This window comes from Pongo abelii, chromosome 5 (assembly GCF_028885655.2).
Source record: "Pongo abelii isolate AG06213 chromosome 5, NHGRI_mPonAbe1-v2.0_pri, whole genome shotgun sequence".
Classification (NCBI taxonomy): Eukaryota; Metazoa; Chordata; class Mammalia; order Primates; family Hominidae; genus Pongo; species Pongo abelii.
Genome location: NC_071990.2, coordinates 115,063,691 through 115,088,332, shown reverse-complemented (window position 1 = coordinate 115,088,332; position 24,642 = coordinate 115,063,691). Strand labels below are relative to the sequence as shown.

The following is a 24,642-nucleotide window of genomic DNA, read 5'->3' as shown; positions in this document are numbered from 1 at the left end:
CTGGGATCACAGGCACGCGCCACCACACCCAGCTAATTTTTGTAAAGATGAGATTTCACCATGTTGGCCAGGATGGCCTTGATCTCCTGACCCATTGATCCGCCCACCTCAGCCTCTCAAAGTGCTGGGATTACAGGCGTGAGCCACCACGCCCGGCCAAAGGTACAGTTATATGTCAGTTATACAATAGATTCCCAATAGGGTAAGACCCTAGGGGAGTAACATCACTAGAATCTGATGTGTCCATCTCAAATAGTTTTTTACTGAATTGATTATGTCTCAATAATATTTTGGAATCTTGATAAAAACTTACTTGGCTAAAGTATACCATTAATATGACAATATTCTATAATAAATAAACAATGGTATTTACCATATTACCTTTACCATGTGTATTTGTATCCAAAACACACTCATTTATACCATATCAAGGCATAGCAACTCCAGCTTGTTTGAAGAACGTTACTTGATAAACAGCAATGAAGACAGAAGAGTTGATGGAAATTCTGATATTACTACCACCTCCTTCCCCTACTACTGCCCTTGTAAAATACAGAAATAGTTTGTTCATGTGACCAAATTGAAGTCTTCTTTCACTCAGGAATATAGAGTATCCAACATGCATTGTGGTGCTTTAAAGATGGTCAAAATTCTTTGACATTATCTCATCAAAAGGTGGTGTCAATGTCCTTCTTTCCCAGAATCTGGGTGGGCTCTGAGACTGCTTTGACCAATAAAGCATAGTGGAAGTGAAGCTGTGCCAGTGTCTCGGGCTCAGGCTGAAAGAGACTGGCAGCTTTCACTTCCTGTCTCTTGGAAGTCTCTTGAAACTTCGGACCTGGGGGAAGCCAGCTGCCGAGTGAGAAGTCTTGACTATCCACAGATGGCGGTGAGTATAGAGAATTTCTGCTAGGTCTCCTGCGTTTCAGCCATCCCAGCCCAGGCACCACGACACATTATCAAAGGACTATCTCGAAACTTCTCATCCCAGCAAACATCCAATGGAGAAGAATGAAGACTCCAGACATATGATCCCACTCTAGCCATCCCAGGAGCCCCCAGCTATCCAAACAACTACAGCTGTGGCCACAAACATCGTGTATCAGGGACAAACTCTCTGCTTATGGCTGCTCTAATCCTTGACCTACAGAATCATGAAATTTGTGGACACGGGCATGATCTTGATTTTGGTGATGGTTTCACAGGTGTGTACCTATGTATGCTTATCAAAGTGTGCATTTTAAAATGTGCAGTTTATTATATGTCAATTATATATAAAGCAGTTCAAAAATTTAAAAATAATTGTTGTTTTATACCACTGAGTTTTCAGGTGGTTTGTAATATGACAACAGATAACCTGAACATGCACTTCCTATGTTTTATGTTTATTTCTTCCTGATATTTATTAAAATAAAAATATTATTAAAATACAAACTTGGCATATGAAACTTTATTAGGTATATTAAGTACTTTTTTTACAATATTCAATTTGTTTTTATTAAATGTCTATAATCTAGACTATAGATTATACAGTCTAGATTATAATCTAATCTATTATATTAGATATAATAGATTAAATGAGTTGGCTTTAAAAAATCACATTATGGATTATTATTGATAATATTAATATTGTTTTTTACTGAAGTGAATTTCTTACCAGAACAGATTCTAGGCATTTGCACATTCACTCTTAAGTTTCTAGATCCAAGTCCATTCCCTAGAACGTATTAGATATTCAATAAGTGTTTGGTAAAAATATAAATGAAATACGGAATAAAATCTAAACTTTTTCTTTTGTTTTAATATCTTTATCTAGTATATCTTAGTTTAAATGTATTGCAAATGATTTCAGGATACCAGTGTCTACCTGAGCTAGATTGCTCTCAAGTTTTAGTTTAATATTCAACCAAAAATGCACATTATAAAACAATGTACCTTCTATTACAAAAAGTTTGCATGTGATGGAGCCAGGTCCCTTTGAGTCCAGCACCTAAGTGTCTAATCACTAATTCATCCTCGTGACCCCATCAGGAAATAACATGACCACAAGTCTAACTGACAGGAATGAGACCTACAGAAGAACAAAAAAGGAAGAAAAGTTAATAATCTTTTTTCTGTCCATTTTCTTCTTTATTGTAGGTCAGATGTACGTGATGGTTACCATTATAACTACATACTATGAAAGATTAATCAGTGGAAAGAAAACAAATTAAAGACACACAAAAAACTTCAGAGAATCAACTTCTGGTCAAAAAAGTCCTCCTTTAGCCAACTCTAAACCTCATTCAATCATTATTCTCTATACTCTTAGAAAGCATTCAGAAGATATAATATTTTTTAAGGACTTCAAGCAGCAAATGGCAGAAGTGACAAGAATTGAAAATAGAAGAAAATTTTGTTTTGTTTAAAGAATTCTAATTTTAATATGGGAAGAATGCATTCATATTTATGCCAGATTCATATATATGAAATATATATATATATATATTTCTTGTAAATGTACTTTTGCTAACAAAATAGGAATTCAGGACAATAAGAAGGTCTAGAGGAAGCACCCTTTATGAGTAATTGGTTTCAATGTTCGTATTCCGAATCTAAACAATAAAAAATCAAAACTCTGCATTTTCTCAATAAATATGTTTTTCTCTGTGTTTTAAGTCTCAAGAAGTTATGGTAGAAATGCTTTACAGAAAATATTTTTCAAGCCTGGCGTGGTGGCTCATGCCTGTAATCCCAGCACTTTGGGAGACTGAGGCAGGCAGATCACTTGAGGTCAGGAGTTCAAGACCAGCCTTTCCAATATAGTGAGAACTTGTCTCTACTAAAAATACAAAAAAAAAAAATATTAGCCTGGCATGGTGGTGCACACCTGTAATCCCAGCTACTGGGGAGGCTGAGGCACGAGAATCACTTGAACCCAGGAGATGGAGGTTGCAGTGGGCTGAGATGGCACCACTGCACTACAGCCTGGGTGACAGAGCAAGTAAGACTCTGTCTCAAAGAAAAAATATTTTTTTTCATATGATAATACTACAGCTAGAAAGCTAGAATTCTTTTTTACTGATTGTTATATTAAGTCGTTTCTGTTCACTAAACATTACTAAGCATGAAAAAAATCTTTGTGCTGTGGTAAGAATGCTGAAAAATGTATAATTAAAATTCGGATATATGAATAACAACTTCTCACTATAGTTTGGAAAATAAACTAGTATTGGTATATTTTTTGTTTGTTTTAAATAAACTCATCACTGGAGTTCTAATAAATTTTGCTTCTAGACCATGTGAAAATTTTAAATTAGAAGCTATACAGCAACTAATTTTTAAATTAACATAAAAATTCTCATTTAAAATGTTCTGAAAATTTTTAAACATATGCAGTTGCTATAATTTAATACATTCCTCTGTCTTTTACTGTCACTTAATACATTTCTCTGTCTTTTCTGTATCCCTTGTATTTCCCAGCAGTAACTCATGCTTTCAAAATATCAGGAAGCAAATGAGAAAAGGAAAAAAAGACATTCATTATATATGGTAAGCCAAATAATGAACTAGCTAGATAGTGCCTCAGAGACTGGAGGAAAATGGCATTGTTAACATAACTGTTTTTCCAGTTAATAATTAATATTGTATAATCTGACCTTAATCTATAGGCTTCTTTTTCATTATAATCTCACCAGAAGTCCTTAATTCTATTCAAATGTTACCTATTTTAGATGATCTATTGCCTCATCCAATGGTTCCCAGTTTCTCAAATACACTAAAATAAATAGCTCTAGTTGGTGGTTTACTTAGAAAGAAATGTTACCCCGTGGTCACTTAAATCCAACATCCTCAAAAATTCTTTTTTTATATAAAGCTGTGAAGTAATCCTGCCAAAGGACACTTTGGGCTCCGCAGTGAGTATAATTTTTCCTTAAAAATTGCCAATTTCTTGATCTATATTCTATGATAAAAGTTTTAATATTTTGATGAGTTAATTAGTATTGCTTATTGACCAACATGTTCTATTTAGTGTACTGCTTCACCAAGTGCCAACATATACATCTCCAGTGACTGCTGATGGCTGAGTCTCATGTTAGTAAATTTCTAAACATTTTTCTTAGTACATGGAGTAATGTGTTATGTTGATAAATGTTTGATGACACTTATATGTAACTACATTTCAGTAATTCGAAGGTAAGAAAAAGTTGCCATGACTCCCATTTCTTTGAAATTGTGTACAATGAAAGGCTTCTCAGCATGATACCCCAACTAAAATTTAGGGGTGTGACAGCACTTATAAGTAAATCCATTTTGTTTGAGTAAATATTGAGTTTCATTTACCTTTTAGCAAATTCCCAAGTAGCATCTCCATAAATTTAAACTGATTTTACTTATTGAGTTCTATTATTAACTTTAAAAGACAATCTACTTTGGATCATTTTGAGCATCACATATTGCTTACATAAAATAAGTTTAAATCTGAGTCAATAATGATACTAAGCAAACAAATAAAATCATTGGTCACTGTATTAAGTCTGTTTTCATGCTGTGGATAAAGACATACCCATGACTGGGCAATTTACAAAAGAAAGGTTTAATTGGACTTACAGTTCCATGTGGCTGGGGAAGCCTCACAATCATGGTGGAAGGCGAAAGGCACATCTCACATGATAGCAGACAAGGGAAAAGAGCTTGTGCAGGGGAACTCCTTTTTTAAAACCATCAGATCTCGTGAGACTTATCCACTATCAGCACGGGAAAGACTTTCCCCCATGATTCAATTACCTTCCACCAGTCCCTCACATAATACATGGCAATTCAAGATGAGATTTGGGTGGGAACACAGCCAAACCATATCAGTCACCTTTGGAGAATACTAGAGAATTAACTAACTATTCCGAAAATCAGTAAATAAAGGGAAAAAAGCAAACATTTTTTCTGTCTTTCCATAAAAAATTGTACTTTGAACAACCAAATGGGTGATAATGAAAGAAAGTTCCTCTTTATAAAAGTAACTGAAGAGGCCAGGTGTGGTGGCTCATGCCTATAATCCCAGCACTTTGGGAGGCTGTGATGGGCAGATCACTTGAGCCCAGAAGTTTGAGACCAGCCTGTGCAACATATCTAGACCCTGTCTTTAAAAAGAAAGAAAAAATTTAAAACAGTAACTGAGCATCAGCTATTGTGGGCACACTGCCTATGGGTAGCCCTGCTTCACAAGGAGCAGTTAAAAAAAAAAGTAACTGAGTAGATAAATGAGAAAGGAATGATAATTACAATAACAAGATGTGGCAATCCTGATTTAATTAATGAATCTAAGCAAAAAGCAATGGCTTTGAATAGAACACAGAAAAGAAACAACTAAATATTATGTGCCTCCTGGTTGAAACATACACAATTATCTATGATTTCATCTTTTGAACCTGAATCTGATCAAGCCTCTGGATCTATTCATCAATTTATATAAAACACAAGAGACACAGAAAAGACAAAGGAATGTACTAAACTACAGCATGAGGTACAATCAGCAAAATTCATACCATGGAAACTATAGAACAAACAATTTAGTTTCTTGCAGAAATAAATTGCAAGGGAAAAATAAAGACATCGTTAAAGACACTTTGGAGATATGCTTACCAGATGCAATTTATGGATGTGTATTAGCATTCCCCAGAGAAACAGAACCAAGAGGATATATATGAGTATATAAGAGGGAATTTGTTATGGAAGCCAGCTCAAATGATTATGGAGGATGAGAAGTTCCACAACATCCCATCTGCAAGCTGTACAACCAAGGAAGCCAATGTTGTAATTCAGTCTGAGTCTGAAGGCCAGAGAAACTGGGGTCATTGGTGTAATCTTGGAGTCTGAAAGCTCAACGAAATCAGGAGAAGACGGATGTCCCAGCCCCAAGAGGGAGAGAATTTGCCCTTCTTCGTTTTTTCTTCTATTGGAACCCTTAATAGACTGGATGATGCCTGTCCATATTGATGAGGGTAGTTCTTCTCTACTCAGTTTAATGCTTCAAATGCTAGTCTCTTCCGAAAATTCTCTCACAGACCCACCCAGAAATGTTTTACCAGCTATCTGGCTATCCCTTAACCCAGTCAAGTTGACACATAAAATTAACCATCACATAATGTTATTTGGATTCAGATTTTAATCAACAAAGTGTGAAAAAATAATAAGATTATTGGAGAAATTTGTGTGTTGGCTGGATATTTAATGACAAGAAAGTTTTCATTTTTGCAGGTGTGCTAATGGTATTGTGGGTTTTATTGAGTCTTTATCTTCTAAAAATACTTCCTAAAACAGTTACAGAAGGAAAGATTTATAATCTGAAATTTGCTTCCAAATTATCCAAGAGTCTGGTGTTGGGGTTGGGGACTGAGTGGAAGTATAGACAAGGCAATCTTGGCCATGGGGTTCATGTCCAAATTTCTTATTCTTATTACAAGGACACCAATCAGATTAGATCATGGCCCACTCTAATGGCCTGATTTTAACTTAATCACCTTTAAAGTTCTCTTTCCAAATACAGTCACATTCTGAGGTACTGGGGGTTAAGGCATTAGTGGGAATTTGTGGGGACATAATTCAGTTCATAACAAGTCCATTCAGAATCTTGCTCTGTTTATTTGTAATATCAATGCCATATAAACTGCTTAAAATGGTTACCTTCAATATTGGCTCAAAAGCTAAACTTTGTAAGCTCCTGGCATTAATCACCATGCTATACTTTGCAAAGTCCACAGCCCAACAATCCTAAGCACTCCTTCACTTTCAGACTAATTCTATAGTTCTATTTTCTCCAATATGGTAGTCATGCATGAACTAGTAAACACTTGAAATGTGGCTGATCCAAACTGAGATGTGTTGTAAGTATACATTACACTGGATCTCAAAGACTTAGCAAGAAAAAAAGAAAGATATCTCGTTACTAGTTTTTGTATTGATTACATGCTGAAATGATAGTTTGGATATACTAAATTAGATTATTAAAGTTAATTTCAGCTGTTCCTTCTTCCTTAAAACAATATGGCTAGTATATAACTTTAAAATTATGTGCTCACTTTATATTTCTATTGGATGGCACTTTTCAAAAATACAGGTACCTGTCATTTGACCTAAGATTCGCTTCAAAGACTTTCTTAGACTTCCAATTTATAACTCTCCCCAATAATCCCTTTCCTTTTTGCACCACACATTTAATAACCTAGGTGCAGAATTCTAGCGCTATATGCAGTCCTTAATTCACATTTCAAACCTGAAGAACATGTGCCTACTTCTTAGGCAGACAACATGTAATGCTAACTTAAAAAATGCCACTGAAATTTGTTATATTTATTGAAATCCTAAGTGATGGATAGTTCTGCTGCCTTTTACCATTTCCAAGGAAAAAGAGAAGCTATAATAATAGCAATTGACAAAGATACTCTCATTTTTCCTTTACCAGTGGTACTAGATATTCTCAGGCTGCCGCAGTGGCTTACACCTGTAATCTCAACACTTTGGGAGGCCAGTGTGGGAGGATCACTTGAGTCCAGGAGTTCAAGACCCCTTCTCTACAAAAAAATTTAAAAATTGGCTGGGTATGGTGGTACACACCTGTAATCACAGCTACTTTGGAGGCTGAGGTGGGAGGATCACTTGAGTCTCAGAGGTCGAGGCTGCAGTGAGCCATGATTGCACCACTGCATTCCAGCCTGGGTGATAGAGTGAGACTCTATTTCAAAAACAAATAGATAAATAATGTAAAAAAGATACTCTCATATTTCATTTATAAAGAACACTAGAAAAAGTCTTATGCTCCAATTTTACCAAAACACTAGAACTGGGCTTATACAGATTTCTAGAAATTTTTGCAATACTTACATATTTGCAGCTGCTAAATTTTGTGACAAAGATAAATGTTTCATTTTGCTTAAAAGTTGATGCTGAGAGGAGGAATTGTAGTTAGGAGTATTTCAGCATCAGTAATTTTTTACTTTTTCAGCAACATAAAATATGATTAACATCCACTGCTTGTACTTCTTGGCAGGCTCAGTTGTATCTTACCCAGATTTTCATTTTAGTACAATTAATCTATACAGGTTTAATTAGGTAGATTTAAATGCCATCAAATGAGTATACTTATCTGGCAGCACAACAGTGGCTCAAAACCTACAGGATTAAAAACTTTGCATTTTGGCTTACCATCTATATCCCTGAATGATAGTTTCCACAATCATCAAAGTAATCTTTAAGAATTGCCAAGAAATCAAATAATGAAAATGTCAGTTTTAAAAATAATTTTAAGGCATTGAAATAGGAAAAAAAAGGTTTTTGGAAAGTCAAATTTTTATCAAGACTCCTTGTAATTAGATCTCTTTTTCACATCCTTAATTTTGGTTGTCTCCTGTAAAATTATCTTTATTAAGTAAAGTCAACACAGAATCTCAGAATAATTATTTTTATAGTTGAAGTATCCTTCCAAACATTTCTTCAAGCAGTAATTTTGCAGCATTTTGGGGTGATTGGATTACCCATTTGGAGGATTGAGATGGAGGAAAAAGGGGAGAGGGAGAGTACCCTGTTACAGAGAAAGCAAAATACTATAGAAGTGGATTGCTGAATATCTTGTTCCTTGAATGCACTTCAACACTGCACATTAGTAAGCACTATAAAGAATCAATGCAAACATTAATTTAGCTTTCTCAACATTACAGTCTGTAAATGAAATTCTTTAGATTTAAATTGATTACTATAAAAGATTTACTTTTTTTCCCTTCTTATATTTCCGAGGGCATACTATGCCACTTAGCTGTGTATTTAACTTCATTTAGCCTCTATCAAGGACCTGAAACAAAATGCTTATGAAGAACGCTATTTTGTCTTGGCGCAGTGGCTCACGCCTCTAATCCCAGAATTTTGGGAGGCAGAGGTAGGTGGATTGCTTAGGCCGGAAGTTCGAGACCAGCCTGGCCAATATGGCAAAACCCCGTCTCTACGAAGAACGCAAAAATTAGCCGGGAATGGTGGTGCATGCCTGTAATCCCAGCTATTTGGGAGGCTGAGGCACAAGAATTGCTTGAACCCAGGAGGTTGCAGTGAACTGCACTCCAGCCTGGGCAAGAGTGAGACCCTGTCTCAAAAAAAAAAAAAAAAAAAGCTCATATTTTGATACTAGGTGGTTGTTAACTTTGTAATGTGGAGTTTGAGACCATAATTACCCCAGAATTCTATAAAGAGTTAGTTTATTTTTGAACATTCAAATTTCAAGTCTCATAAGCAAAAATTAAAAAAAAAATGTTTCATTCACATTTTCAACACCAATCTATAAAGAATTTTCTTTCTTAAGAATGAAACACAACTTATATATCTAAATATGGGGCTTCCCTTACAGTGGTCTTGAAAGGTTTATTCATTAATTTAGTTGATGCTTTTAAGATTCAAAGTACTTTTAGAATTTAACAAGAAATGCCTATTATCCAGAAGACAGTTTTTCTAAATGATGCCAAATCCTCATCTTTTGAGAAAAGGTATGGCTTACAGTAAGTCATTATCACTCAAAGTATTAGGCAAGAGATCAAACTATGTATTATCATTTTTTCTTAAATATGAGCCATAACTATAAATAAGGAGTGATTTCCATATGTCTCTGAAAGAGGAATTTCAGAGAACCTTTTGGGTTGAATAAATTCCAGACAAAAAATTGATCTCAGTTCCACCTACCTACAACTTAAATGAAGAACATATGTAAACAAGTAACACTGAAAAGATTGCTTTTTATAATTCATTAGTGATTGGCATGTTACTAGAATAAAGGTAAAAGAGAAAAAAAGATAATCTCATTAGTTTTAGTCAACTACACCCAAGTATATCTATTGAATACTTTTAAAATATTGAAAACATATAGGAAATCCTAAAGTTGTTGAAATTGACACCTAACATTTTAAAAGTATTTATTTTCCATTTTCAGAATAGCATTCTTGAGTATAATTTAAAAAGAGTGCTGGAACTTGAATCCCCAACAGGGGGGACTGGAACATTTACAGATTAAAAGCATTTTAAAATTCCTGTGTGGCACACTCTACTTTCATAGGATGTGGAGAGGGGAAAAAAATGCTCAATTTGCAGTGAATGATTAAACGGAAGTTAAAATCTAATAGATGTCTTACTTAAATACTTTTAAAAATTTTCAAATTTGACTGAGGCTACATTAAACTATACTCCCCTACCAACTGCTAGTCAAGGATCTATCTAAAAAATATGACTGCATGTCCAGGGATGTGTGGTGGCTCATGCCTGTAATCCTAGAACTTTGGGAGGCTGAGGCAGGAGGATCGCTTGAGCCCAGAGTTCAAGACCACCCTGGGCAACATAGTAAGACACCTGCCTATAAGTAAATAAATAAACATATATAGATATGGCTGTGAAAAGTACCTTACCCCAAATCCTTAATTTTAATTGAAAAGATATATTGTTTATATTCATATGATTAAAAAAAATTGCATTGTTTCTCAAACATATTATCAAGTTCTATCATTAACATTTTTAATTGGCTTGGGGGCATACAACTCGCCCTCAATGGATATAATTTTATTTGTTAAATATAATGCCAAGCATATCATTTAAATCTCTTAAACTGAATGCTTACCTTTAACACTTAAGATTTAAAAATTTTCTCTAAAAATATTTGCATTTTAAAATAAAATTTGTAAAAAAAATCCTATTTTAGCAGGCTTGATTATATCAACTGGTAAAACTTTATTTTACAAGCAATAGGAATTGGATCAAATGATTATTATAACCCAGAGGAAGTATTTTGTAACCACAGCAAATGCCATTATACATACTGCCAATACAGATTTAATAGACAATACTGAACTGTACAAGAGTTATTTATTTTTCCTTAATCTCAAAGCTATTTTTAGTAATACAAAAAAGCCATATTAACATTTTTTTCCGTTAGAAAACATGATGTACAAAACTTTGGATGAAAAGATACGTCAAATTTCATTTAATCACTTGGAGGAAAATCCACCAACTCCATCAATACCACCCAAAGTGTTTTAGGCAGTGAATAAAATCAAAATAATGCATCTTAATAAATTCCAGCTGTTAAAAAGAACAAACTTAGCAATATATAACAGTTTGCTACACAGGATTTTTGACTATTCACTTTGGGAGTTATTTTTAAAAATCCACTTTTTTATTGAGTCCTACTACATACCAGGCACTGTACTTGGCCATCTAGGTAACTAAGAAAACGTTGGTTAAGATAGGAAAGACCCATAAATCAGTCCTTTGGTTACCAAATTCAATTTTTAACTTTCAAACATCCTCCAAGATCAAGAAACCCCAACTAAAAATACACACCCTTCTAAGTGTTATTTGATTTTATTAGTAGCAAGGGTGTTTGGTAAGGTCATGAACCACTATTTTTAATCCATTATTCCAATTAAGAATGCGTATCGAAAGCTAATTTGTTATTTTTCTAATGAGTTTAAGATTTGGCATTCAGTTGTTACACATGTGGTTCAATGATTGATCATGAACCCTAAACTGCACACTGCTCAAAAACAGCAAAACAGATGTGCATTAAATGAAATAATAGTTTTTGATACATATCTTAAATTTCAATCAGTTTAGGGTCCATTGAAGAAAAAGATATCCAGTTATCAGGTGGCAAAGAGCAGAGGAGGTAAACGAGTAAAGATTATTAATATTCAATGAAGTATTATTGTCTATCTTATCCTTTGAGTAACAAGATGCTAACACACTTTCAAAAAAAAAAAAAAAAAAAAAAAGGATGCTTAAAACTATGCTAAAGGCCCATGAACTGACATCATCCATTCAACACCATTACTTTGTTACATAAACCTGTTTTCTTAAGGTAGAACATATTATGCAATAATTTGGAAATTAGCCAAGCACTAAGCAATTACAATAGCAGGTAATACACCATCAATTTGTGAAACACATTTGGCCACATTTCATGACCCATCTGCAGTATGGATTCTATAGACTCTCACTCAGTTTAAAATTTGTTTCTGGACCTGAATGACAAGAGAATGGCTTTATGAAATTTTCTCATAAGACATTTAAATAGTCTTAGGTTCACACCCTTTTTGTTCTAAATGATTTAATCTGACATGCTATATAACTACAATAAAAATAATTATGTTCAATTCTTAAATGAAAACTAAATGCCAATAAATGGTAACAGATTTGACATGGAATGTTGTAAGATCTTCCTCTACGTAATCTGACACTGCGGATTATGAATTTCAGAGCTTGAAAACTTCAGATTAAGAACCACAAGAAAATTTACTCCTGATGGCATGCAAGATCTTCCTAAAAATTAACCTAAGACCTAGAAGTCTCAGTATTATTAGAACATAAAAAAACACAACAAATTTGTACATTTTATTCACATTTATTTTTCGCTTTTAGTGTGCTCACAGAAAATTAGAACACCTTAAGCAGGAGTTTAATAGCAATTTTTGTAAGCAAAGTTACATTCCATCTCTAAGTCAAATTGGTCAAAGCTTCTCCAGTATTTACAAAACATGATAGACAAGATGCTACACAAAACCATTGCATCTGAAGATTTTTTTTCCTTTATTCTCAAAGACGACTGGAAAAGAAAGCATTATCTGCTGTAATCAAAAACATACCACAGTATAAACAGTAACCATTCCACTTATCACAGCTTGGTTGAGTTTAAAATTTGTGTTTTAAAAGGTCCAAGATGACTGCAGTTTTACAAAAATGGGCAGGGTGGAAAGTTGCAAACTTCATGTGCTTCTGGATATCAAGATTTGTTTTTATACAATAGTCACAGTTAAAAACACCCTGCTGGTAATACATAATTACACTTTATTAAGGTCATAAACCAGCAATAAACAATAAAGCCTATACAACTTGTAGTTCTACTTAATCACTGACTGGTACAGCTAACATGAGATAAGTGAAAAGTTCCTATGGTTTAAATGAACTCCTAAGACTATGATCGTTTTTTTTTTTTTAAATCTGGGTATTGGTGTTTTTCTTTTTTCCTCTTTCCTTCTTAGTCAAGACTTGTAGTGTTGTAAACCTGCCTCACAAAATACATGGTAATAACTTTTCTTAAAAAAAAAAAAAAAAAAGACAACCTTTACACCATTTCTAGTGGCACACTATTTTGGCAATGTTATGCACCACTTCAATTTTCCCATTGTGACCCCTATCACTTCATTTGATATCCCTTTTTTGACCCACCCATCTCCTTCATATATGGGCATGTCCATAGATTGACAAAGAAAGTTTACATTTTTGAATAAAGATGCAAAGTATGCAAAAACATTAATACTGATGCGAAAAAATAAAAAATAAAAGAGAAACAAGGCAGAGGAAGAAGGTGTTTAAGCTCTCCTCGACCTGTTGGAATGGTGGTTAACAGAATGATTTGAGATGGGATCTGTGGGGAGGGGAGAAAAGAAAAACAAAATTTGGTGCTTAAAAAAAAGTAAAATAAAAAAAGACATCTTTAAAATCAATCCCTGGTTGTAGACAAGTTCTCCAAAACCAGTACCTGGCACCACTCCAACAAACAAACAGGGGAGAAAAGTTCTTCGATTATCTCACAAAAGCTTGCTCCTTTACTCTGCCGCCTCCGCTGGGGGGGCTTCTGGACTGCACTCGCGCTGGGCCTCCTGTGAGGTGGCTGCGCAGGCTGACGAGGCGGCGGCGGCCGCGGGCTCCTCCGCGGGGGCGGCCTCCTGCTCTGGGGGCGCGCCAGGCCCGGCGGCCGAGGGGGCCTCGCAGGCAGCGGCGCTGGCCCCGGCCTCCTCGGCCTTCTTCTCCTCCACCTTGCTGGGCTCCTCGGCAGCCTTGGTCTCGTCGCTGGCGGGCGGCTTCTCTGGCGCGACAGCGGCCTCCTCGGGCTTGGCCTCCTGCGGGTCGCCACCCGCCGCCCCCTCCTCGCCCTCTGCCGCCTCCTCGCCCGGCGCCGCTGCCTGCTCCCCGGAGGCCGCGCCCGCCTCGGCGGCGGCCGCAGCTGCGCCCCCGGCGGCCTCGTCCTTGCCGCCTTCGGCAGCAGGCGCCTCAGCCTCACCGCCCTCTCCAGCCTCCTTCTTGTTCTTCTTGAAGGAGAAACCGCTCAGCTTGAAAGACTTCTTGAAGGAAAAGCGCTTCTTTTTTTTTTTCGGGGTCTCGTTGCTGGGCGAGGGCGTGGCCCCGTCCTCGGCCTTGGGCGAAGACGTCGAGGAGGCGGCCGACGCGGCCTCTCCCTCCGCGGCCGTGGGCGAGCCAGGCTCGGCAGCCTCGCCTTCCGCGGGGGCCTCCTTCTCTACCGGGCTGGCCCCCGCCTCGGGGGCGGCGGCGGCCGGCTCATCTTTCTCGGCCGCGGAGGGCGACGCCGCCCCGCTCCCGGCGGCCGCGGGCTCCTCCTTGTCTGCGGCCGGGGCGCTGCCGTTGGCTTGCAGCTCCTCCTTGGCGCCCGACTCGGCGGCCGCGGGCGAAGCGTCGCCGTTTACCTTCACGTGGCCATTCTCCTAAGGGGCAGAGAAAGCGGGAGCGTCACTGAAGCGGCCGGGGCGCCGCCATTCCCGCCCCCAGCCCTGGACCGGGAGTGCCCCGCTTCCCCCTAAGGCCCCTGTGGCCATCGAGACCCCATCCCCGTCGTTACGGGGAGGGAGACGCGGGTGGATGCCCAGACGAGAGCCCCCACGAACGAGGAAATGGGCACCGCTGCCTGGAGACCCCCCCCAAAACGCAACTGTAGCCCCCAAGTACGGCAATGGCCTCCCAGCCGTTCAGCAAGTGCCCTAAAGACGAAGTCCGAAACGTAGCAAGCAAAGGCTAACCATGCCAGCCCTCGCCTTATGGGGGGCTTGAGGGAAAAAAGGTGCCAGGGAATAGTTGACACAGCAAACGCCCTTTGGAAGAAGGCACAGAGCCAGAGCTGGTGGTTCGCGCCTACGTTTCACATCCCTCTTTCTCCCTAAATACATAAAGGCCTTTTCGAAATACCAGGAATTCCCAGGGGGATCACAGCACTCCAGCCAGGAGCGCCCGCGCGGGGCCCTCGGAGCTCCTGCGCCCGCCCAGGCCTTTGGGACCGGCAGGGGGCGCTGTGCCTCCACCGCGCCGCGTTGGGCGCAGGCAGCTGAGGAGGGGCGGAGTCGCCGGGCCACCCCGCCCTGCCCAGCCGGGCCCTGCCCGCAGGCCGAGGCGCCCCCGAGCCCGGATCGCGCAGCCCAACAGTCCGCAAACAAAGCTCAGGTGGTTTCCTGGCCTGCCGGTCGGGCTGAAACCAACAAGGCAGGGGGAAACCCATTATTTCTGAGGTCTCGCCTCTGCCTCCACGCCCACCTTCCCCTGCGATTCTGCGAAGCCTGGGCGCGCCTCGGCGGCTCATTTTGCATTTTTAACGGGTTTAAAGCCTCTTGGCAGACCTCGCTTTCCCCAGTAGGTTAGAGCAGGCGAAGCGACACGATCTCTTCTCTAGGAAAAGAGGCGTGGTGGGTGCCCAGTGTTTGCGAAGCAGCCACCCATGGCCGACCTCTCGGGTCCACCCAACCGTGGCTATCTGCCTGGGTCCGGGTAGCGCCGGGCGGCCCCCCGCGGGTGGTCGAGGCGCCACGCACAAGAACAATCCCAACCGAAAGGCACGAATCGCCTCTTTTTGACCATCTGGAAAGGTTCTTAAAAGACCCACCGAGTGTTCCCACCCCACAGATACCATTTAAAAATCAAATGGGTGTGTAATTCCACAGACAGCTACGAATAAAGATTTAGGACAGTGGGAAAGCCTCATCAAAAGGTACCGAAGCCCTCTGTCTAGCCCCAGCCAGCCACCTTTCCAAGAACCCAGGGCACGCCGCCGCGGCATACAATAAGACAGCCCTTCCCTCCTCGCCTTTCTCCACCACCATCCCCATTGCGCCCCCCTTTCCCGACTCCCCCCCGCCACACACAATCACACCACCAGTTCAGAAATCTCGAAGACAATCCAGCTTCGACAACAAACCCGAGAGCCACCCAAACACCATTGTGCCCCCAAACACAAATGCAACCTGGCTGGGGGCGGGGGAGGAGGGCACCTAGCTAGTCACGTTCTGCCAATCTCCAAACCACGCCATTTTAGACGATTTATCACTCCTTTCCTCCTGTCTGCTCAAGAATTCTCCAGGATTCTAAGGAACCACTCCTTTGGTGTGGGGGGAGACCCCGGCTATGAAAAATCCACAATTTAGGCTATCCATTTCCATTCAACTTTCAGACTAGAATCCAGCCACACTCCTCTCCACGAATGAGCCTTGGGAGCCACCAGGAGGGAAGGAGAGAAAGACACCAAATAAACGACCACAACCACAGGTAGAATTTACCTGCCCGTTCGCTTTGGAAGGCGACGAGGCCACAGCCGCCTCCCCGGGCCTCTCCGCGGCGGCTTCTCCCTTCGCTGCGGTCTTGGAGAACTGGGCACCCATGCTGGCTTCTTCAACAAAGAAACTCAACAGATCCAGGAGGGGAAACAAAGAGCCTCGGGTTGGTGTAACGACGGGGCGAGCAGCAGCAGCAGCGGCGGCGGCAACAGCGGCAGCGGCACACACACCGGAGGGAGGGGGGTGGGGGTGGTGGAGAAGACAGAACAGAACCGATTAAATACACTCCGGATAAAAAAATTTTAGTCGAAGAGATCAAAAAGCAGCAGCACAGGAGGGAGGGAAAAAGGGTGGAAAAGTCGAGCACAAAAAAAGGAGCCCAAGTGTAGTTCGAAAAAAAAAGAAGTAATAAAAAAAATCCCAGATTTGTAGCCGCACTGTAGACAAGAGGAAAATGGAGAAATCTCCCTGGTTGCTAATAAGATGCGGGGTCCAACGCCCAAGTGCACAGATGAATGGGCTCGCGGGCGCTGACGCGGCCCCCGCGCGCGTCGGCCAATCCGCGCGCCGCACAAAAAGCAGGGGGCGGGGTCTGCGCGCCTGGCGAACAATGGAGCCGCGCTTTGCAAACGGTTTGAAAATCAGCCTCAGACCGAGAATTAATGTCCTCCAAATAAATAAATCAATTAAAAAATACATGGCACTCGCCTCTCTCTGCTTGAAAATAATAATGCATTTCTTGATTGGCTTGCTTTGTTTGGAATTAATTAACGCGGGAGGGGGGTACTTGTGCATCGGGGCGGAGAAAGCGTTAACTTGACTCGCATTGACTCTCGTCGGTCTATATCCGTGTGTCTCTCTCTCCACTCGCTCCCCTCCCCCATCTTTCCGTGTGTTTATGTGTATGTGTGTGTATGCGAGTGTTAAAGACAATGGTTGCGATTTGTGTGTTTGCAGCATGTTTTCTTTCTTTCTTTTTCCATATTGGTTTTACAGATAATGCTCAGGGTTTGTTTTTTCAACTGCTGCAATGGTTAAATCGTCCCAAATTGAAAGGTATTTAAACCACGAAGATCGAATTTCATCAAGCGAGATCGCAAGTTAGAATTAGGTCTGTAGGCCAGATGTGGAAAATGCAAAAGCGGCGAACAGCGAAGCCACACTCCCTTCCCTCTCCCACATTGGCATGAAATAAAATATTTTGAGATTGGCTTTGGGCGCTCAACAAATTCCCCCTTCTCTGGCTATTCCCAATTAGTGATTTTTTTTCCCACAATTCAAAGTGAGAGCCATTTACAGAAGATCGAAACTCTTCGCGTTTTATCACTGTTTTAAATGACATAATTTTCCTCTATGGTGAAATGAGACACAGCCTCGAGTAGACGAATCCATATTTACAGTTGGGATGTTATTCGCGTCAATATGGATCGTTTTCAGCCTACTGCCAGAATCGAATGGACTCTTTTTGAACGTGTGAGTGTGTGAGTGTGCACGCAGGCGAATGTGCTCCTGGAAGGAAGGGAGGCAGCAGCAACGATGACATTCTAAACAGGATTGCAGTTCTAAGGAGAAATGTTCTGCATGTTGAGAGAGAGCAAGATCCCTGAGCTCTCCAAGTCTAACTTGGGTTAGAGGAAAAGCTTCTATAATGGTACACAGGATACCTCCATCTGTCACTGCACTCCTTGCCACCGAAGTACCAGACGCTTTTTGTGCGTGAGAGACAAGGCACTGACTTAAAGTATGGGGGGTGAGGGGGACCAAGGAAACAGCTTAATAAGCATTTTCTTCCCAAAGTTTTCACTCGTGGCAAAATCACACCACCTTTTCTCGTTTACATTTGGTGATCCTGCAAGGAATAATCTTTCGCTTATGAAGGTGAGAAGCAGTCGAGGGAATGGTTCATTTCTCCTGGTGCTGGCTCTGAATTCTCAAACAGTTTTATTTTCTGCTCATTGTAGGGAAATAGGTCACACTCTGAGTGAAAAAGACGGTTGGTTCAAGCCAGTAACTCTTTGTTCAAGCGTTGCTTTGAAAATCACCAAGCTGAACATTGTTACGTGAAGCTTCGTCTTCTCACTGTCCAGTTCCTTCAGATGCATTATTCGACCACGGTCATATTCCCCAGAGCTGATGTAAAGACGTTTCCGTAGAAATGCATCTTGCCAGCAAACGTGTTATTACCCTTAAGAGAGCCTGCTGGCCTGGCCCACGACCCCAGCCGCCAGGATGGACGCGAATCCCTTGTATTAGCAGTTCGAACTTGAAAAGCCAACTGGGCTGATCCGACACCACCATCCAGGCGATTCCCAAAAGCCCATTTAAGGCTCTTGATTTCCCCCCACCCCCAACGTGAATCATGCCCCTTCCTCCGCATCCCCCTCCTATTTTAAATTGGGGTGACTGCTAGCTCGCTTTCAGATTTTCTCCCAGACGCGTCCTTAGCCCTCCATTTGGGGGCTGCTTTTATTGCTCCTTTGTTACCAGGCTGCCGTGTAGCTTTCCCCCCTTTTCTTTCTGGTACGCCTATTTGCCTGGTATCGGCTGGTCTCCCTGACAACGGCCGGGGAAGATTCGGAGCACGGGGCCGGGGAGGGGGAAGAGGCGGAGCCGGCGCTGGGGGTGACGGTGGGGGAGACGGGAGCTGGGAGTGGTGGAGGGGAGAGGGGCCGAGTGAGAGACTGGGAGACAGACTGCGAAGCAGATGGCCGCGCGAGGGGGCGGGGTGCGGGCGGGGTGCGGGCGGGGCGGGGCGGGGGACAGTCCCAGCGTCAGGGGCGCAAGGGAGCCAATCAATTCCCGCAGCAGCTCCGGGGCAAAAAAAAAAAAAAAAAAAAAAAAAGTGTAAACACATAGATTCCCTCCCCACGAGCGGTCTCGGTCTCTAGTTTACAGTAGAAAGATGATTTCTTTTTGATACGCAAGCGCATTCTACGGTAGCTGGAAAGCCGACGGTCCCCAGCAAGTGGCAGGCGGAGGCTCCTTGGGGGCGCTGCCGGCGGCCGCTGAGGGCTGGGCCACCCTTTCCCCAACCTCCCCCAGCGACTAGTGTCGTCCAAGCAAGGGATTTCTTTAGCTTATAGGGAAGGGGGTCCCGGCGGTGGATGGGTGAGGAAGAATGGGCCGGGAAATGGGAAACGGTTGTGGTTCTTCTTGAAAACCTGCATAATGACAGGGAAGGAAGGCCAAGAACGTGGAACTAGTAGGGAAGCAGTACAGTGCAAGTGTGGCTCCTCAGGAGTTTGGTGTGCTCACACGCAGAGTTAAAGGTTTCAAATAAAGCGCCAAAAGTGTTTATATAAATATGACTAAAGAACCCAAGAGTTCATAGTGAAAATGTAAAACCGGTGTCTGTAACCAAATCAGCAGGAAGAAACGGTCATTTATTCTTTATTTGTACTCCCCTTTCACCCTGCCCTAACATATTTGCAAGATAATAATAATCTGTATATAGGTTTTTTTTTTTTTGAAAAAAAGAGCAATTTATTTAAGAGACCTGTTATTTTTCTGCAAAATGTTAGCGTTGGAAAGAATTTTAGAGACCATTCCACAAAATCTTGAGAGCCCAGTGTGCCAAACACAATAATCTAGATCTTGTTTTCATATCATTGAACAAGATAAACTCAGTCTCTGACCTCAGGGGGCTTCCAATTTAGAAGATCATCTGGTGAAGTTGAACTGGAGCACCTGGCTTCCCCCTCTCAACGATGAAGAAATAGGCACGAGAGCGTTGCCGGATTTCTCAGATGGTAGAGCCACGAATAGAGCTCAGCCCCCTTGATGATTCTGAGTCCTGGCTTTTTCCGCCACTGCCAGTGCTGCCATCTTCCGTTGATGGCACAGATTCACTCAGTAGGTCAGTCATTCATTCTTAAAGTATTTATTAAGGTCCTCCTAAGTGCGAGGAAAAAGGCTTTAAACATCAGCTTACACCAGGGACAAATATGGACATGGTCTTTCTTCTCGTGCAGCTTACATTTGTATTATTATTTCTTAAAACTTCTTAATATGTGAAGAAAGAAAGGAAAAACAAGATTAACTGTGTGTTTAAAAAACAATACAAAAGATGACAGCCACTTTGTAGATTCCAAATTAAATACGCCTTTTTCACCTGGAAGCATTCATGCATTCACAACATATGAAATCCCATTGTGCAGGCAGTGTTCTGCTCCAACCTTCATCTTAGATTTTATGCTACTTGAAATTTAATTCCACATAAATTGATTAGCTTGCAGTGTGGTGGGGAGGAAAACAGACATAGCCCCTCAGTTCATTTGGCAAGTATTTATTGAACTCCTATCATGTAGTAGGCATTTGGGATATATCAGTGAACAAAACAGACGAGAAATCTTTATAAAGCATACATTCTTGGGTGGGGAGAAAAGCACAAGTTAAAAAAATGTAAGTCAGCAAATTATATGAAATGTTAGAAGTCTGTAAGTGTTGTGGGAGGGGCGGAGTGGTGGGGGAAACTAAAGCAAAATAAGGGAGATGGGAGTTCAGGGGAGAGTTGAGATGTAATTCCATATAGGCCGGGAAAGGCCTCATTGAGAAGACAAACTTTGAGCAGATTGGAAGAGGTGAGGGAATTAATAATGCAGATGGTTCGCTCGGGGAGAAGCCAGCATTTAACAATGAAATCACAGACTGAAATATAACTTTAAACCATCACATGTACTCTTAACGAAAATAGGGAGTACATGTGACCATTTGAAGTTCTATTTTGTGCTATAAGATAGTATAATTTCATTAGGAGGGTTAAAGAAGGCCTTTTGAAATAAGTAACATTTAAGTGGAAACCTAAAGGAAGAGTAGGCATTAGCCAGGTAAAGAGGTGAAGAGCTGTGTTCAGATGGAAGAAATAGCAAAGCCCATGAGGAGGAAGAGTTCAGCATGGATTTGGGAGGAAGGTAGAGAGATGAGTTAGAACATATTTTCAGATTCCTATAAAACGTCTTAGTAGAAGAGTGAAGTTCACAGATGTAAGTCTGAAGTTCAAACTACAGTTTTGAATGTAAATACTGATTTGTGATCATTCCACATGAAAATATTTTTAGAAGCCAAGTCACAGGAAAATGCAAAAGATAAGAGATTACAGAATGATGCCCTGAGTAATTTCTGCTCTCAGAGGATCCGTAGAAAAGGAGCCAAGATGGCAAAGAAGACTGAGAAGGAATTCTCAAAGAGTAGACAGAAAGCCAGGAGAGTGTGGGGTCAGGAAAGTCAATAAAGACAGTGTTTCAAGGGGGAGTAGTGAGTTTTGTCAAATGCTGTTGAGTGTTCAGATGAAATACTGAGATGTTTCCATTGCATGTTGTAGGACAGAAACTACTGGATACAGGCTCCAGAGCAGTTTTTGTAGTATGTTGATAGTGGAAGCTGGATTTCGTGTGTTGAGGATAAAATGGAAGACGAAGAAGATGATGGCATAGTCACCTCTTTATGAAGCTGGACTCAGTAAAGGTTTAGGGAGACAAGGCAGTAGCTGGAGAGGGCTGGGACAGGTTGAGCATCCCTGATGGGAACATCTGAAATCCAAAATCTGAAATTTTTGAGTGTTAATATGACACCACAAGTGGAAAATTCCACACCTAGCCTCATGTGAGGGGTCACGGTAAAAACACACATGCAAGACACACAGTTTATTCCGTGTCTCCAAGGAGAAAAAACATCCCCCCCGCCCCTGTCAGCTGCAATATATGTTTTCTTTGCACATCCAGATTCCCCATGCAAGCACACCACAAAGGGTAATAAAGTAGTTCAATGTACACAATTTTTTTTCACAGTGTACATAAATTTCAATGTACACAAATTTTGTTTCATGCACAATATTATTTAAAATATTGTATGAAATTATATTCAGGCTATGTTTATAAGGTATATTTGAAACATAAATAAATGTCGTGTTTAGACTTGGGTTCTCATCCCCAAGATATCTCATTATGTCTATGAAACCATCCCAAAATTCAAAAAAATCTGAAATCTGAAACACTTCTGGTCCTAAGAATTTCAGATAAGGAATGCTCAACCCACTTAATGATTTTTTGGCTTGTGTTATGCTGTCTTGGATGGAAGGCATCAGAGCACATTTAACTCATCTGGAAACTAATACAGTAGAAAGGAAAATGAAGATACAAGAGGAAAAGGAATAAAGAATGGAAAAACATTTCTGAGAAGGCAGGAAGGGATGGGGATATAGGGCACATGCTGAGAAATTGGGTTTTAAAAGATATTCTGCTTTTTAAAATATTCTGTAATGAGAGAACAAGAGGATGGCTATAGATTTGCTGGTGGGAAGATGAGAAAGTTTCCCTCTGATGGTTTTCTATTCAGCCAGGAGGAAAGAAGAAAAGGGAGAGTTGAGGTTTGATGACCTTATAGAAGGTGTGGAATAATGACTGGGAGGCATAGGATTGAGACTTTTGGGCATGGTAAGAGTTTAGAGCAGTAATGAGGGCCCATTTGAGGTTGATAAATCTCAAGGATGCTTAATCAATATATCAGATATATCTTTCTACAATCCTCTTTAAGATTACCAGCCATTCACTCTTTCAACCTATGCCCAATTTGTGTCATATCTATAAGTCAATATTCGCACAAAAATAGAATATAGATTAAAAGGCAGTGCTATTACAAAGCACAATGTCAGTTAATACTGTATCATTTCACACAGATATGCATAAAGAGAAGGAGGGAGGGAAGATAACCTACTCTGTACCAGGGACAGCATTGTGTGAGTCCGCTAGGCTTGTTTCACCCTTCCAACAGAACCTGAACTTGTATCATTTTCCCATTTTACAGATTTGGAAATTGATGTTCAGGAAGGTTTGGAAAATAAAGTTCAATAGTGTGTTAGCCATTGTTCATTGAAGTCTATCTGGCATCTAGGAATCTAATAAGAGCTCAAATTGTTGTTATAGGCACAGAAATTTATATGTAGTTGGAGCTTTTTTTGTTTAATTAAAAAATAGAGACAGGGTCTCACTATGTCGCCCAGACTGGTCCCGAACTCCTGGGATCAAGTGATCCTCCCACCTTAGCCTCTCAAAATGCTGGGATTACAGACATGAGCCACTGCCCCCAGCCTGTAGTAGGAGCTTTATTAGTTTTTAAAATTGATACAAAAACTGCAAGCTTCTTTACTTTTAGACTCTGCTTTAGTGTTCTTTATTAACTATCCAGTAGTACTCAAATAGAAAGATTCTTTCATAATTAGGAAACATCAGAGTCACTGCTTATCTGTCTGAAGAATCAAGAACTAACACATCTACAACAGTAGTGAAGTTTCTGGCATGTTAGATCTCCATATGGTCGGAATAGGTGATCACTACAAAACCACTATAAACAAGAGTGTATTTTTTGGTCACTGCTATTCAGGTACACCAATTGAAATAACCATACATATATATATACACACACACACACACGCGCATATGTATATACATATATATACACACACACATATATATACATATATACACACGCATACATATATATACATATACACACACATACACATATATATACATACACATACACATACACACACACACACACACACACACACACACAAATATATATTCTTTTTTTTTTTTTTGAGACAAGGTCTTGCTCTGTTGCCCAGGCTGATCTAACTCCTGGACCCAAATGATCCTCTCACCCCCTCCCCAGCCTCCGCAGTAGCTGGAACTATAGGCACATACCACCATGTCCGGCTAATTTTTGTATTTGTTGTAGAAACAGGGTCTCCCTATGTTACCCAGACTGGTCTCTAACTCCTGGGCTCAAGCAAATCTTTCATCTCAGCTTCCCAAAGTGCTGGGATTACAGATGTGAGCCATTATGCCTGGCCAAGATTTTTTAATATTTGAAAGAGAAATCAAAGAGTAGGACATAATATTAGAGACAAATAAACAAAAAGTAGGAAAATCTTTAAAGAAAAAGTTTTCTCCAGAAATTTTGAATCAAAGCTTATCCATAGTAGCATTTCTCAAAATTTGCAATATTTATCCTTCAGGGACAGGCTGAAAACTTTCCATATAAGATTTTGGAAGAACGGAATGAAGGTGGAGGATTGGGGAAGGCACAGGGATAATTCCCTTTCCAACTTTGTTCTCAGAGATAAGAGGCAAGTAAATAAAGAAAAGCAATCAAAGTTTTCATTAAAAGGATCAGGCGATCAGGTTCCTGGTCTTATAGAGTTACCTAGTCACTTTTCTCATTGTTCTTAACTGGCGGACCAGAAGTGGAGGTAAAACATTCACATAGAAAAAAGTTGAATCTTCAGCATGATGAGTATAGGGACCAT

At 40.5% G+C, this 24,642-nt stretch overlaps 1 protein-coding gene and 1 long non-coding RNA gene across 2 annotated transcripts; one reads left to right on the top strand and one right to left on the bottom strand.

Moving 5' to 3' along the window:
• Positions 1–12,383: 12,383 nt before the first annotated feature.
• On the bottom strand, positions 12,384–18,981 carry MARCKS (myristoylated alanine rich protein kinase C substrate). The gene is made up of 2 exons (XM_002817264.6): positions 16,338–18,981; positions 12,384–14,501 (listed from the first exon to the last, which is right to left on the bottom strand). The coding sequence occupies exons 1-2, from the start codon at positions 16,437–16,439 to the stop codon at positions 13,608–13,610; spliced, it is 996 nt and encodes a 331-aa protein (XP_002817310.3). The 5' UTR covers positions 16,440–18,981; the 3' UTR covers positions 12,384–13,607.
• LOC134761543 (uncharacterized) lies at positions 14,968–16,667 on the top strand. The gene is made up of 2 exons (XR_010140323.1): positions 14,968–15,772; positions 16,232–16,667. It is a non-coding gene; the product is annotated as an uncharacterized LOC134761543 (long non-coding RNA).
• Positions 18,982–24,642: the final 5,661 nt, after the last annotated feature.